The 15,357-nt window shown below is 33.3% G+C and overlaps 1 protein-coding gene across 3 annotated transcripts in view; it reads right to left on the bottom strand.

Moving 5' to 3' along the window:
- Positions 1-839: 839 nt before the first annotated feature.
- The window catches only part of LOC138318450 (prospero homeobox protein 1-like), a 44,862-nt gene continuing 30,344 nt past the window's right edge, over positions 840-15,357 (bottom strand). For all 3 annotated transcript variants that reach the window (XM_069260799.1, XM_069260798.1, XM_069260800.1), the window contains exons 4-5: positions 6,657-6,801; positions 840-3,356 (exon numbers count right to left, since the gene is read on the bottom strand). In XM_069260799.1, the coding sequence (XP_069116900.1) occupies positions 3,171-3,356; positions 6,657-6,801 (331 nt within the window). In that variant the 3' untranslated portion in view covers positions 840-3,170. The remainder of the gene's footprint in view (positions 3,357-6,656; positions 6,802-15,357) is intronic.

Genomic DNA, 15,357 nt, shown 5'->3' with positions numbered 1-15,357 from the left:
CAATTCCATTTAAGAATTCTGTTTCTTTGCTCATATTTACCATAAAATGAACCAAGTATATGTTGGTGTTTAGTTCAGAGTTCAACTCTAATTAAGTTTGTTGAGATAAAAATATGTCAAAATTGTTGCAGTATGAATTTCTTTTGTAATTTGTGGTTTTGAAGAGTGAATTTTGTTAGCTGCTCTGTAGGGTTTATGGAGATGGGAGGAGGGAGAGAGGTCTGCACCGGTGCTTTAATTCACAGACAATGATGTAAAAGTATTTTAGTCAAATAGCAATGGTGGACCCTTGGTTTACATCAGAAATACCAGCTTAGTTTTCTCAAAAAGGATAATTCAGAAATTGAGCATCATCAGGTTGTTAATATATTCCCAATAGGTTGATAAGGTGAACATCTGTACTTATAAAAGTACAATAGAAACAGGTACTTCTGATTAGTTCTACCTCTGTGTTAATTGAATATTTTTCACATGGAAACAGGTTGTCATTACAACTCATTTATCGCTGTCAAACAGAATGATATAAAATGTACGTCTTAGTTGCGGCCTGTTGCCACCACCTCAAGGCATACATCTCAAGCAGCAGGTGTTGTTTGATGTTAAACAGGAGACAGGTAAAAATGACAGCGTTTTACAGGTGTATAATCAATAATCACAATTTGTAGCAGAAATATGTTATGATAATTAGCATATTAAAATAGTGCAAAGAAAAAATGTTTGTAAATATCTTAATAATGTTGACTAGGTTAATACAGACAGGTACAAACAGGTGAGCGTTAACGAGTTTAATAAATTGTTATAGAAAAACTACAAGGAAGTAGATAAGGTGGAGATGTCAGATGAAGGAATCCAATGGTTCCAAATTCAATGGTTGATGTTCAATGGTTGGTAGATGAAGGTTTTTGATAGATATGTTTAATGATTTCATTAAATAGTTGGATGAAGGAGTACACAATCTTATTTCTCAATGGACAGTGAGTGGATGTGTTCATTTATTAAAGGGTTAGTGAAAGGAGGAAGCCATTGGGTTTTAGAGGAGGGATATGACAAGACTCCTATATCCTTTATAACAGCACAATAATCTTCCAGGAAAGTGAGAAACCATAAATCATAAAACAAAATTTATAATATACATATACACAAGCGACTTTGTATTATATCTTTCATAGTTAATAGATTGTTCATTCAATTGACATCATTCATAAAAAAAAAATCATGTATCAGTTTTTAATCAATATTTACACTGCCCTCCAAAAGTTCTGTTACAAGTGCAGTTTTACAAATATACATAAAGTACAGAAACATGTTAAACTTTTTAATACAGATATACGAGTATATGTTATTTATCAACTAATTTATCTTCTCTAACTCATTGTTTTTTCAAGAGTTTTTGCAGAGAAAAAATTGCCAGTACATTTTTACATATGTAATAGAATTTTTTGAGGGCAGTGTATAGATATAGTTTATATATATTTTTTCATATTAGAATATATATCGATTTCCTTTACCTTAACGTTGTATGGTCTGTGACTTATTGTGTTTTTGGCATAGAAAAAGTATTTAAAGTGTTCTACACATTTTTCTCCACCTCTCTAAGTTTTAAAATTTCGATATTTTCCGACTTTTGTCAAGTTTGTATTCGAATAGTTATTTAACAATTAAATTGAAATATTGATTTTTAACGTATGCACGTTTAAAATAGCTCGGAAGTATCCAAACTGTTCTGATCTATACCAATCTGTACGGGTATCACCCATGTCGGTCACGTGATGCAACTCGGTATTCCAATATTACTCAAAAGTTTGAAAATAGCGTTGACTGTGGTGGTTCTTTCAAAAACTTGTGATATTTCATGCGACATTTACCGCTATGTCAACAGTATATTGGTTCTTTCATGGATCTGAACCATCATATATAAGCAACTGTATTCATACATTGTATGTTTTATGACAGCTTGTGATGGTGAAAATTACAAGAAATACAACTTCAATTAATATTGTCTTATGACTAATTTTGTACCCAATCTGTGGAGTAACTTTGTCTTATGACTAATTTTGTACCCAATCTGTGGAGTAACTTAAAAACATTTAAAACTTTGCAAATCAAATTTGATAAAAACCAACAATTAGTATGTAGTTATGAAAGTGAACACTGGGACATACATATCTTTGTTTTGCAGACACAGGCATATATACTGTAGATATAATTGAATCTAAGTAAAATGGATTTTTAGTATTATTTGCAGAAATAAGAAATGTTGCTGTATACATACAAAGTACATATACATACGAAATTAAAGCAAATATTAGGATAAATAACTTGCACATACTGCCCTTGCAATGCTGATAACTTCAATAATATTATCAAATTATGTTTCTAGTTTGATTAACAACAAGTCACCAATACATGACTTTCTTAGTAAACTAAATTAATATCGTTCTATACTATTTACAATATTATAACATCATTTATTCAAGTTATGCACTTTAACTATAAAATATTTGCTGAAGATGCTATTTTTTTAGCCATGCTAAAGAAATCTTCTTTCTAGAAATGTACATATGTTTGATTTTTTCCATAGATATTATTTTCTCCAGCATTTGTTTTACATTTTTTTTTTTGCATTTTTATCTTTAAGAAATTTTTTTGTTTTTATGAGACACATGTTCAATTTTTTTATTTAAAGAAACATACTTTTACCCGAAATAAATTTGCTTCAAACAAACCTTTTTTTAAATTAAATTGTACTTTCGTTACTATATAAAATGTATAAAAAGAATATATATATATATATGTATATACTACAATGAAACATGTGAAGACTGTCTTCTACCCAGATATTTGTTGATTTTTTAAGGTAGATGTGACACAAAAATTTGTTAATTCTGGTCTGAATACACCCAACTATCACAACCATTTCCATATGTAGAACGAAAGTTGCATGGCCATGACAACAATTGACTATATGTAATTAATTGTCTTGTAAATGAAAAGTGATCACATAACCTTGAATATTCTCCATCTTTGATCACACACTGCCGAACTTTCAGTGGCTCCCTTGCCAAACCTGATCACATTTGTCCACCATTATCTATGATACCCAATGGTCATATGACATAATTTATGCTGTCATGTCAACATGATGCCAGTCATGTTGTCATAATGACCGTTTACATGTCCCCAAGTTGGTCCATCCAGTTTGGAGATTTGAAATATTCAGGGAGGGTGTCATCAAGGCGGGCGATAACTTTGTAGATCGATTTCTTCCAGGAGGGTTCACTATCTTTGTTGGCCACGATTGATTTGTAGAACTCACGAAGCGTGGCCTGTACCACTAAACGGAAACTCTCTGGCACCTAAAACAGATGAATGTGAAGAAATAATTGAGCATTTCAGGTGATTCTTTAAAAGTACAACTAAAATCTTACATTGACTTGTAAATGGCTCAACAACGAGATCACAATCTCTTTTGACCTTTCTTGATATATTTTTCACTATAATGTGTGTACTTTTAAATCTGGAAAAAGTTTGAAAAGCTTCCGGATTATAACTGCGCGACATGATATATGATGATAGAGAAGAAAAACTGATGAAGACCTACTACCAAACTGTTCACAGCACATACAATACATATACATGTAAAGAACGCCAGAATTAATGGAACAATTTTTATAGCTGAGAGCAAGACAGTTGCATGTCTGTGAGGGATTTATTTTACTTTCCCTAGTAATCCTCCAATGAGTGTACGGGTCGGTATCGTGGTTTGTAAGCCTACTGATTTGCACAACAGTCATTAAGATACATAAGCTCTCTGACTTGGAATTCCTTGTCCCTGTTAAGAAGGATTTACTTGGAATCTTCTTGCCAATATAACATAACAAGCCCGTGACAAGTTAAGTCGAATTACGTCTTCTTCACTACACATAAGATGCTGATGCAGACATCCATCCGTTGACTTAGCACATCAACATGCTAATTTCTCATATTCTGACAGACCGTTTGTCCAAAAGCCAATCATTAGCGAAGAAATTCACATACGAAATGGACCTTTTATAACACAAAGAAAATTCCTTGTAATGGAGTTTCAAATCCCCATCGCCAAAAGAGCAGAAACGTTGACCTTCTGTATTGTGTAACAGATAGTATCATACAAAATGGACAAATTGTAATCCATTTGCATTCTGCTTGCCTAACGGCAGTCGCTGGAAGGATTGGGGCTATAGTGACGGTCTAACGGTTTGGGATGTATGCAATATTGAAATGAGACCATCAACGATTGCCAGAAAAGACATCAGAGATAGTGTGGACTAGGAGCTGGGGTGAAGATAACAAGACAGAGCAGGAAAGACTGTATATATAAACTGTATCACAAAATGGGTCTCATTTCATTTGAATTTTCTTTTGAAAATTGAACATTCGAAATTGAAGAATTCATAAAAACTTCAGTTCATCAAAAGTTTCTTTTGACACTTGATTTAGGTATTGATATTTTATGCTTTCCTTGAGACCTCCTATTAATGAAATGATTTAAATATCTCTTGACAAGACCCTGAAGGAAAAGGTATCTACCGGTAATAAATTTGAGTTAATTGTTTTCATTTTCTTATCAAGTTTTGTTGAAACTTTCTAATACAATCAATCATTTAATGTTATATTTATTATCTTGGAAACACATGAGGAATTTGTTCCAAGACACAATTGCAAAGATAAAATAAATACATTATCAAACTATAGATCAGTCTTATGCTAGGTCTAAAATTATAGAGATGACACCTTCATCCATTTGATGTGGAGTCTTACAACAGGACTAGACATTACCAATATGTTATGCTTGATCGGCTAGCTGTCGAGTCTTATGATAGAATCAACATTACGAATATGTTACGCTATGCTCGATCGACTCGATGTTTAATGACCATCAGTAAGTTGGCAGAAGTGTTGACACGTATTTATCTTTGTTGCCTATCTCTCTATCGTTTTACTGAGAATAAAACACGAGAAACAGTACTGTACACACCCGAATGACCAGTCATCAGATGGGAAGGGCTATACAAGTTAGACAGCAGATAGAAAGGATGTATAAAAGCATCTGCTGCTTCATCGGCTGTCTGCTCGCTCGGGCGGTCAGGCAAGTGACAATTCCTTGCCTGCTGATCGGATGAAGAATCAGCTCCCAGAATCCATTTGATCAGGCAGCCATTTACATCAGGCAACAAAATCTCACTATCGTGCCAAATTAATAAAGCTCGAATACTAGGCTGGAACCATTTGGAGCTGGTGAACAAAGCTGATGACAGCTATTTGTAAGCAAAGTGTGTTGTATTGATAGAGAGATAGTTCAGCATAGGTGAGTACTATCCCTATAGAAATTGAGAAAAAATGAATGACATTTTAATGTCACTTTCTGCCAATATGAAACAAGCCTAGCATGAAGATTCGAAGAATGCATTAAGAATGATGACACTGATGGGTTGTCTCCCCCTACATTGTATACATATTAAGTCCATATTCCAACTCGATTCCCTCCCTCGGGACGTATCAAAGTGATTTCTATGAGCATTTTCCGCATGCAGTCATATTGACATTGTCTTCTAGAACAAGCTAACACACCAACTTCAATCCAATTAATTGTGTCTGCGGTGCGGTTCCTGATCATTTCTTCTGGTGTATGACAAACACAGTTTTAGGTATTTGATGATAAAATCTCACTGTAATTATTGTCTGAGAAATATCAGCTCCGCCATCAGAACAGCCCTGGTGCTGTATCATAGCAAGTCTCGAGAGACAGCAAATGAGGAAAATAAATGTAACAAAGGATAAGATGAGCCCTACCCTAGTCAACCCCACTACGCCACCGCACCGAGTCTTTCAAGTAGATTGAAAAGTTATTCCCTCAGGGTAACAGATAGCAATATTAATATACTTGAAGTAAGCAGGCATTAGTTAATTGTATCATCTTAGCTATAATTTGGATATTGATAAGGGTCCAGGGTTGATATGAAATTTCTTCACAGAAGTTATAGACACTAGCAAAGTTGCATCATGGGAGTGCTATATCAATTATAGATGAGGGTTTTGTTAGAAGCTAATGCTTTTCAATAAACACCAAGCAAGGCGGGACCACAAAGTGTCGTGTTTGTACGGCCAAGTGGAACTCTTTTGCATGGGAGGTGATTCATGGTTGAAGCCTGTGTCTGCTCTATGTGTCGATTTTATTTGAACAACTTACCGACAAATGCAATGAAATTCCTTTTTGAGTGTGTTGCTAATTAATTGGATGTCATTCGGCAATCTATCTTACCATTCCCTCAAGACTTGAGACTTGATAATATGGAGACCAAAACTCCTGCAAGATGCCACAGAGATGGGGACTGTCATCTGTGACTTGCTTCTGTCTAATACACCACAATACTCAAGGTGACAATTCAAATTTTCATTGAACATCCTATTCTGGCAATATGTTTTGTTTCACTGCGGATAGATAGTTGTGCGTCTTCTTCAGTGCTTTATGCCAGTGTGATTCCAATGATAAAGCACAATAAAAAGCAAGCAATATAACGATAGACGAGTTTGGCAATTTAAAAACATATTGAATCCACCCAATGGCATGGAAAGTTGTTTGAAAATTAAAATCAAGCCATCTAGCAAATACCAACCTCAATTTGGTTGTTGCGGTTGTAGTGGAGGTTCAGCACGCTGTATAGTTCAGAGTCTGTTGTAACGTTCAGGTCGTCATGGTGCTTGCATCCTTCACCAAGTGACTGCCTGGCATATTTCTCCATTTGAATGTAGAAAAACTCCCTGGAAAAAAAAAAAACCCCACTTTATTTCCAAATCATATCACATTTTAGTTTCTTTTTTTTAATAATATTGCCCCTGTCTCCCTGAGCACTAAATTTAAATTTTTAATACCTTTTTTGTTTTTAGTTTGTCCATAGGTGTGCACAGTGCTTTATATTTCAACTAGCATTTTTTTTCTTAAATTTTTTTTTATTCTTCTACAGGTTTTACCTTTTTCCTTATTTATTAAAAATATATAAAACGTTAAGGAATGACAACTAATTAATTCAGAACCAAATTTAACAGCAACATTTTAAGACCGACAAACCTTTAAGATACACTATTTGTAAATATTCAGTGATCTGTATCAAATCCAATCAATTCCTTAAACAGATTATTTTGCTTTGCAAATGTTTGGAAACAAATCTTTACAAATAAGCATATTTAAATGGCATTCACAGTCAGAGACAGTTGTCTGCACAGCGTACAAGGCTTTCTCGAGCCAATAATACCTAAAGTAAATATACAACCACACAAACTTGGGTCGTTGTTTACGGGTGAGTCAATCTATCCACCTATATAGCTTACTCACAGCATCAACATTTATTTTCTGCAAATGTCAACGCCTTTATAAGGTATCATAGTTCCATGATCTGTATAAGTTCATCACATTGTAAAAGGATTTCAACACTAAATATCTGGGAGAAATTAGCCATCTAAGCTATCACCACCTGGTCTAATCTGTCTTATAAGTTGGAGACTGTTGATCGAGACCAGCCTAATTAACCATCCTTAAGATTAAGCCTATTGATTCAAATTACTGATACATTGTCACATGTCTTGTTAGCTCAGGCAATAGGCCTAATTACACAACAGCCTTATTAGGCTTGTTGGTTAATTCCACAGACACCAGGCTAATTCCTACTATATCTACCTTCCAAGATTGTTAGCATACCTGGTCTGTGACATCATTCCCGACACAGGTAAAAATCATAATGAAAACACTTCACAACTCAACCATTCCTAAACCTGGTAAATATCATTATAAAAATGTTCCACAAAAACAGATTTCTGTTGTTTTAATTGGACTGAGAATGGCACAAATTTTACAGAAAGATTCCCCATATGGACTCAAATGCCAACCTGTTAATTAAGACTCCTTTCTTGGAATTACAAAAGGTCAATTTCAGCATAATTTGATCTGTGTATGAATACTTAATATGTTAGTTTTCTTTCTTTTTCAAGATTAATATACTGGTACATGGTCAATTATCTAATATTCATTTTGATATGAAAGATTTAAATATTTTCCCATTATTTTCCAAAATCTCTAAAGATTCCATCATGGTTTTTTTTTAAATATAAATATAAATATAATATTGATCACCCATGATATAATCCAGAACTGCAAACTTCTGATTTAAATGTTAAAAAGATTATCTCCAACTAATAACACTTCCAAATTTAAATACTGTTAATTTTATAATACTGCATGATATAAAGGTTGAAAAGATTCCTTCCTAATACACGTATATACCTTACAATTCTGACATCTGATATAAAAACCTCCCAACACCAGCACCTGACTATCTTGACACGTACCTGATACAAATATTGAAAAGCTTCCTATTGCTTTATTTCTTTCTACTTTTAAACTGTTCTTCATATCTGTACACTATACATACTCAGAGTGTGAGTGTGTGAACTTTGATAATTGTTTAAAGTCCATGAGATGCCATACTTTCCCAGTACATCAACAGATGAATATTGTTTATCTTCTGTCTAAAAATCACCTTTCCTATTTCAATGTTTTGTTTTAATTCTCCAAATATTTGTATAGCTGCATGACTGTTATTGTAGGTTTCCACCACTACTCCAGTTCTCAGTTTAATTCAATGCACCGTTTATGACCTTATAAGGAAAAAAACACATTAAATTTAAGTGTCTGAATCGCCATTGTTATAGTTGATCGTGAGATTGGTATTTTGTTTTAGACCTAAATAGTATCTGGAATGTCATGTTTACCTATGAGCTAACTTTAATTCAACTTGTCAAAATGTAGACTGAAGTTTACACATTATTTAAAGCATTAAACTAGAACAATAGATAAAAGAGTGTAAACAAAATGATATTTAGATAATTATAAACTTCCCTTTTGATAAGCTGATAATTCATTTGTTAGCTTAAAATGTTCCAAAGTCTTTTAATTTCACCAGCTTAATCCTAATAAAAAAAGACAGTGGTAGGAAACAACCTACCAGTTAAATCTTAGATTTACATGCAAAACATTTAATGATTTAGGATTTTAATATCAATGATAGGTCTTAAAACTTTTTTTTTTGTAGTTATTTAAAAACATCTCAATCTACAGATGGACATACAGTGTACCATTGTTTACAGATAAAGGGATCACTCTTAGTGACATAGAGATAATACAGTGTATTACATAATCATAATTTCACCTATATTTACATTTAATTAACACAGATGGAAAAGTACTGGAGAATAGGTCACAATAATGTTGTCTTGTATTCTGTTTTAACCCTTTTACTATTTTGAATGGAAATTTTTTGGAAAATTCTGTGATGAATTTGACCAACAAATTAAAGATACATACAATATATGTTATTAGTATGCTGTTATCTATATAATAAATAGCTTTTAAAGCACCTAAAAATTTGTTTTAATGAGAAATAAAATCTGTTTTTAAAACCATTTTCTTGTTTTTTTCTGCCGACACCTCGAATTCTGAGGTGATAAGCAGTTTACAAATTTTAATTTGTTATTCTGAAGGAGCCATATTGTTATAATGATAATAGCCACAATTACAGACACCGCCACTTAAACTTGCCATCCCTCAATTGACTCCTTTTAAGACAAATCTCCATTTTACAAGAAAATTACACATCACTCGCTAACAATTACAGGCCTGCAAATCGGCAACGACAGTTAGCAGGCTGGAAATGGAGGTTGTAGCCGAGCAGCTGTCACTCTTGGCCAATGCTTCATTCGGATTAACCGACTAGCTATCCCCCATTATTAGATTACACAAGATTGAGCGAAAGGTGTTTAACTAAATCTTGTGACCACTATTGCCGTAGAGACTTCCATAATGTAATGCCACGCCCACTTTGGTCGCGGAGCCTCGGTGAGCTGCGACTCATTTCCCTTACTCGACAATCACCGTCCCTTTTACCACTTGTTATTAATATCCATCTACTTAGCAGCTCGCCGATTTCTCTGTCATCTCTGTTCTTTTATCTTCCTGGGAGAAATGGCCGATTAATTTCAAGAGTACATTAACAATTATCAGAAATATCCATTTGAGAAAACCATTTTATACTTAATAGGAAATGATGTGGTTGCTTCATTAAGATTATAAGGAAAACAGTTATTTTATGAGCGTGTGGTGTTAAGGGAGGTTGTGGTGCAAACAAGTCCCGCGGCAATATGTGTGTCGGAAATATAACTTACATTATTGACGATACAAACATGTGAAATAAAAAAACAAAGCATTCATGTCGAAATAAGATTATCAAAAAGAATCACCCGTCTCTCTAGATCTCAGTCACAAAGCCTGATGCCATTAAAATTTCAATTATTCATGGCTATTAGTTAACAGTAATTCTCCTTTAATGTCAAGTTTTCTTTTCCCATTTCTATCACATCATTCAAATTACTTGTAAAAATGAAACATGCGTGAATTAATAATTAATTTTCTACTTGCATTGTTTTTTGAAACACAATAGTTCTTAACAGTATTTAACTGCAATAAATTAGAAATACTTTCACTAATTAAATCTGTTTCAGTCCAATAATTAAACCCGCTTCAGTCTAATAAGTGTTGCCTTTGTGTATCTTTAGACTTAATTTAAGATACCAATTTTATGAGAGCATGCGTGTGTGCTTTAAACCAATCCTATATTTGTTCACTGATCTCGCGAAGTCATCACCATGACGAAAGACACGATGATTTACCTAATGTTTTAACGGTAACAAACGACAAGTGAAATATCACCTTTCACATGCAAAAGATGACCAATTAAATATAGTATCACTTTCCGTTCATCAACGTATTAAATCATAACATTTTCCTGCCATAAGAGAGAAAAAATATCCAATACCTGATCAAATTAGACCGTCCATAAAAGATAGGCCCAAGACAAGTGATCAAATATTTTTTTGATGAGTCGACTGAAGCGAAGCATTTCCATAGGATAGTGATAAGGTCTCTTGTTGACAAACTCATTATTTGATAACAAATGTTTTGAAGTAACGTGATTGATAACTTAAAAGTACATGTTTACCTTCATCCAATTTGAAGCAATGGAATCTGCTTGTATGATTTCATACCCTTCAAATGAGATATGGAATTGATTTCTTTACAGGCAAAATAAAAATCAATTTTCATTTAGTCTTATATTGAAATAATACTATTCAAACACTGCTAATTAAATATCAACAACTCTCTGAAATCTTCTCTAAAACATTTTTAAAAATCAAATTGAAACATCAAAAAATCTTCTCTCCTCTAAAAGTGTGGTTGAATAATTAGCCTTCTAATTTTTTGTTATCTTCACGATTGATTTTAACAAATTAAGCCAAGAATTAGTTTTCTTTTTATCAAATATGATAATTAGTTGTAATTACCATTATCATCATCAGCAAAAATTACACAAATTTTTCAGGAATAAATTTTGTGGCATTCAGGGCTTAGGATGATTTTTCCTTCCTAGAGTACAGTATAATATTACATAAATCCTTTGTACATTAACATTAGGGTTCATTCACTGCTATGGAACTGAGCACACAGCTTTCTTGTGCGTATGGGACATTTGACCCTTATTAAATTTCCTCAGTTCTTCTTTAATTAGTTGCAGCTCTTCAACCAAACAAACCAAATGCCATATTTCAACGGTTTCTCACTCAATCAATTAACTTCTGAAGCATTTTTCCTATAATTTTTACCCAATATGGCTAATAATAATTATGTGATGTCTAATTCTATAACAAAGGGATATTTAATAACGTTCAGTCAGTTTGTCTGTTTTTGTGACAGTGTGGGGTTCATAGAGCTATCCCCTATCATCCATGTACAAACTAAATGACAATTCATCATCCAGTACACGGGACCATTTTACAAAGCATGTTTGTGACTCTTATGGTGGAGACTCCTATAATTTCTAAATTGGGCATGAAATTTTCCTTGCAGTAATCGCCTCCCCAGCAGTCAATTTCCTTGAGAGCCGAGGCCAATTTTCCTCTCTCTGATATATCTAATGATATAATTTGAGAAACGAGAGGCTTTATGAGTGACAATAATTGCTCCATTTTCTCCAAGGTTTGGGATTTGATCCAAAATATGCTAAGATAACATAAATTGTCCATGGCTAGATAAGGTATTAAAACCAGAAGGCTAATATTCTATTGGTGGATAATAGCTGCCCTTAAATACTGCTAGTCCGCTGATGTATGGCCGTTTAAATGTCAAATGCTGCAAGTCAGGGTACAAGACGAGTGAAAGCTAGTGTCCCCGACTTCCCAGGGAGGTTTGCAGGGCTCCAACCAACATCATCATGCATAATTTGGGGAATCCTAACCGATTTGTCATCTATCAACACTCTCTCCCCCAGCTGGGTCTTATAGTCACCGACAGAGGAGTTAAAAATGAAAAGTTACTCTCATAAGACACACTAGCTTGTGTAACTCTGTCGCTATCCTGATGGGTATCAGCCGCTCTTCATCAGATCAAATGCGCCAAGAACTGAAACATTCTTTTAAGTATTCTCACAAACTTTGTTCTAATAATTGAAACTGATGAAAAAAAGTTGTTTTGCATAGCATTTATATCCCCCTATGTATGTTCTAGCTGATTTATTACGTAATTGTTTTCCACAGAAGATTGTACTGTAAACAAAACTCTTTACACAGTCTATAACAATGGGGAGAGCTGGATAATGGAAGATTAAATTTCAGACAATGAAAAGTTGAATCATACATGATGGGAGCTAAGACTTTAATTCCTATCAGCAATCTGTTGTGAACAATTAAGGAAATTGATAAACTTGCAGAGAACCCGATTACACCATTAATCAAGAGCCTTGCTGGCAGGAATGACAGCCACTAGATTTAGACTGGGCCCAGATTAATTGTGGTGACACAGCCATGCTGGCATGATGAAGAAATAATTCTTCATTATAAATAAATGTCATATTTCAACAGTCTATAACAGCCATTCTTTATTGGTCTAACTTGAGTTTCCTGTTTACATAAATGGCTCCGGTTACCCTCCTCCCCCCACTCCCTCTGTGACCCCTATTGTTCTTTCATCACTATCCTCCCCCATCCCCCACTATCCTGTATTTCCTTTCCCATTATCTTTTTAAACCCTCTTACTGCTACTCTCCTGTCTCTCTCTTCTCTACCACCCATGGCAATAAATTCCCTCCACTATATGTAGTTTCCATGAAATTTTTTCATTTCTTTTTATTTTCCTCCTCCTTTACATCATCCATTTAAAAGTTCTTTTACTTCAAATTTTCATTTTTCACTTTCTGTCAATCTTTCCATCACATTTAAGAACTTCCTTCACTTCCGTGCATTTTCCCCTTTTCTTGTGTTTCTTTTCTCTCCATCCTTTCGATCACCTTTTTAAAATCTGTACTTTTGAAGCTATTATATCTCACATTTCTTTCTATAAAATCAATATCTTTATTACTGTCCACCCCCGTTTATTCTGTTCTCTCTCTAAACCAAACTCCACTACCCATTCTTTTCTCTCTAAACAAAACTCCTTAACATATTTATCCTTAATCAATATATTAATTACCTTGTCTACACGTGTCTTGTACGTCTGATTACAAAACAATACACCTATATCATTCATGCAACAGAGCAATACCAATATTACTTACATTACATTTGAGGTGTGAAATTTTAAACTTTAGCGTATAGAAATTTTCATAGCATCAAATTCTAACTACAATCTGTAGAAATTTTCATAGCATCAAATTCTAACTACAATCTGTGAAAAAAAATGTAGCTAACTTTAAATACAAGAGTATAAGCTATTTCATGGTTTGATCGAAAGCTGCTGTTGTTTGAAGCAGTGAAATTCACACTTCCCCTCAAGGGGAATATAAATTTTATTACAAAAACGGCAATTAAAGGGAATTCTATCTTCTGTACATCTGTGGCCATCCCAGACACATCCTAGGTATAATGTTTAAGTTGACACTTGGTTTATATATAATATACACCACACACGGCAGGTGTGTGGCGAACACTTTGCCTGACAAATCTTCTTCTTTATTTAATGTATCACCTTGCACCATCCAGTCATTACATCACACCTATTTTGTTAACAATTAAAATATTGAATTACAGAATATTGTTTGATTTTTAAGAAATTATTCACAAGTGAGATCAACGGCTAACCTTTATTATTTAAACACCTGTAAATATAAATAGCTATTATAACGCCACCTGACTGAGCATTTCACTTAAATTACAATTAAAATGGAATTAACTGGAGAGATTTTATTAATCTTTAATTTCTTATGAAAAAACTTTTTTACCTTGTTAAAAAAGAATAATCATAATTATGAGTTACTGACTTTAAGATAAAGAAAAAAAAAAGTTATATTGCACTATTATATAAAACATTGTAGCAGTTTGATTTTCTTTTGAATTACCAGTAGCTTTCATCATAATGATTTTTTTCTTTCTTTCATGTATCAGGTTCTAACAAAAGTTTTTAATACAGGGGAGATAATCAAGTATTATAAATATGAAGTTCTTAAAAAGACCAATTGACCTTTTAATTAATAATTAAAAATACATTAGATGAAATTTTCATCAAAACACCAGTTACTATCTATAGCCTATAATAACAAAAATTTTAGTGGAAACAAAAATAATTTAAAAAAAAAAAAAAAAAAAACCCAAAGAAACATGAAAATTACAAAAAAAAAACCCATGAAAATTACAACGCCTGTCTTCATGTTGTGAACTTGGAAACACAAAGCTTTGTACTTGATCTAGATAACGAGAAGATCTTTCAGGGACAATTTAATTTCTCTAATGCAGTATTTGTCTATCATTGAACAAGCCCAAACTTGGTGACATCACGCTTTGTGGCACTGGTGTATATCTACACCTATATGCTTCTAATGCATGCTCAAATGAAAATGTCTTTCTACTTTTTTTAATTTAGCTTTTATAGATTTGTAGAACTGTACTGGTAAGATATTTTCATTGCCTAAAAAGATCTTTGTTTTTGATATGACCGATAAAGTTGAAAACATTTTGCGAAAATGTCACATGAATGTGTTAATAAATTATTTGTAACAATAATGGGTGCTGAGAATCTAAGCTGACTCCTATTAAACTGGGTTGGTAGGCAATGAGCAATATATTACCGAAGACTCGAGACCAATGTCTTCCCAATCACTTAGCAACAGCCCCGGCTGTAATTGATCCCAAGAGCTACTGTATAATTCATTACAACAAACTTTCATCCTGTACCTATGAAGTGCATTAAAGAAATGACATCATAAAAATTTAATAAGTCAAATA

Source organism: Argopecten irradians, chromosome 3, assembly GCF_041381155.1.
Source record: "Argopecten irradians isolate NY chromosome 3, Ai_NY, whole genome shotgun sequence".
NCBI lineage: Eukaryota > Metazoa > Mollusca > Bivalvia > Pectinida > Pectinidae > Argopecten > Argopecten irradians.
The sequence above is the reverse complement of the archived record's forward strand: the minus strand, read 5'-3'. Positions and strand labels throughout refer to the sequence as shown.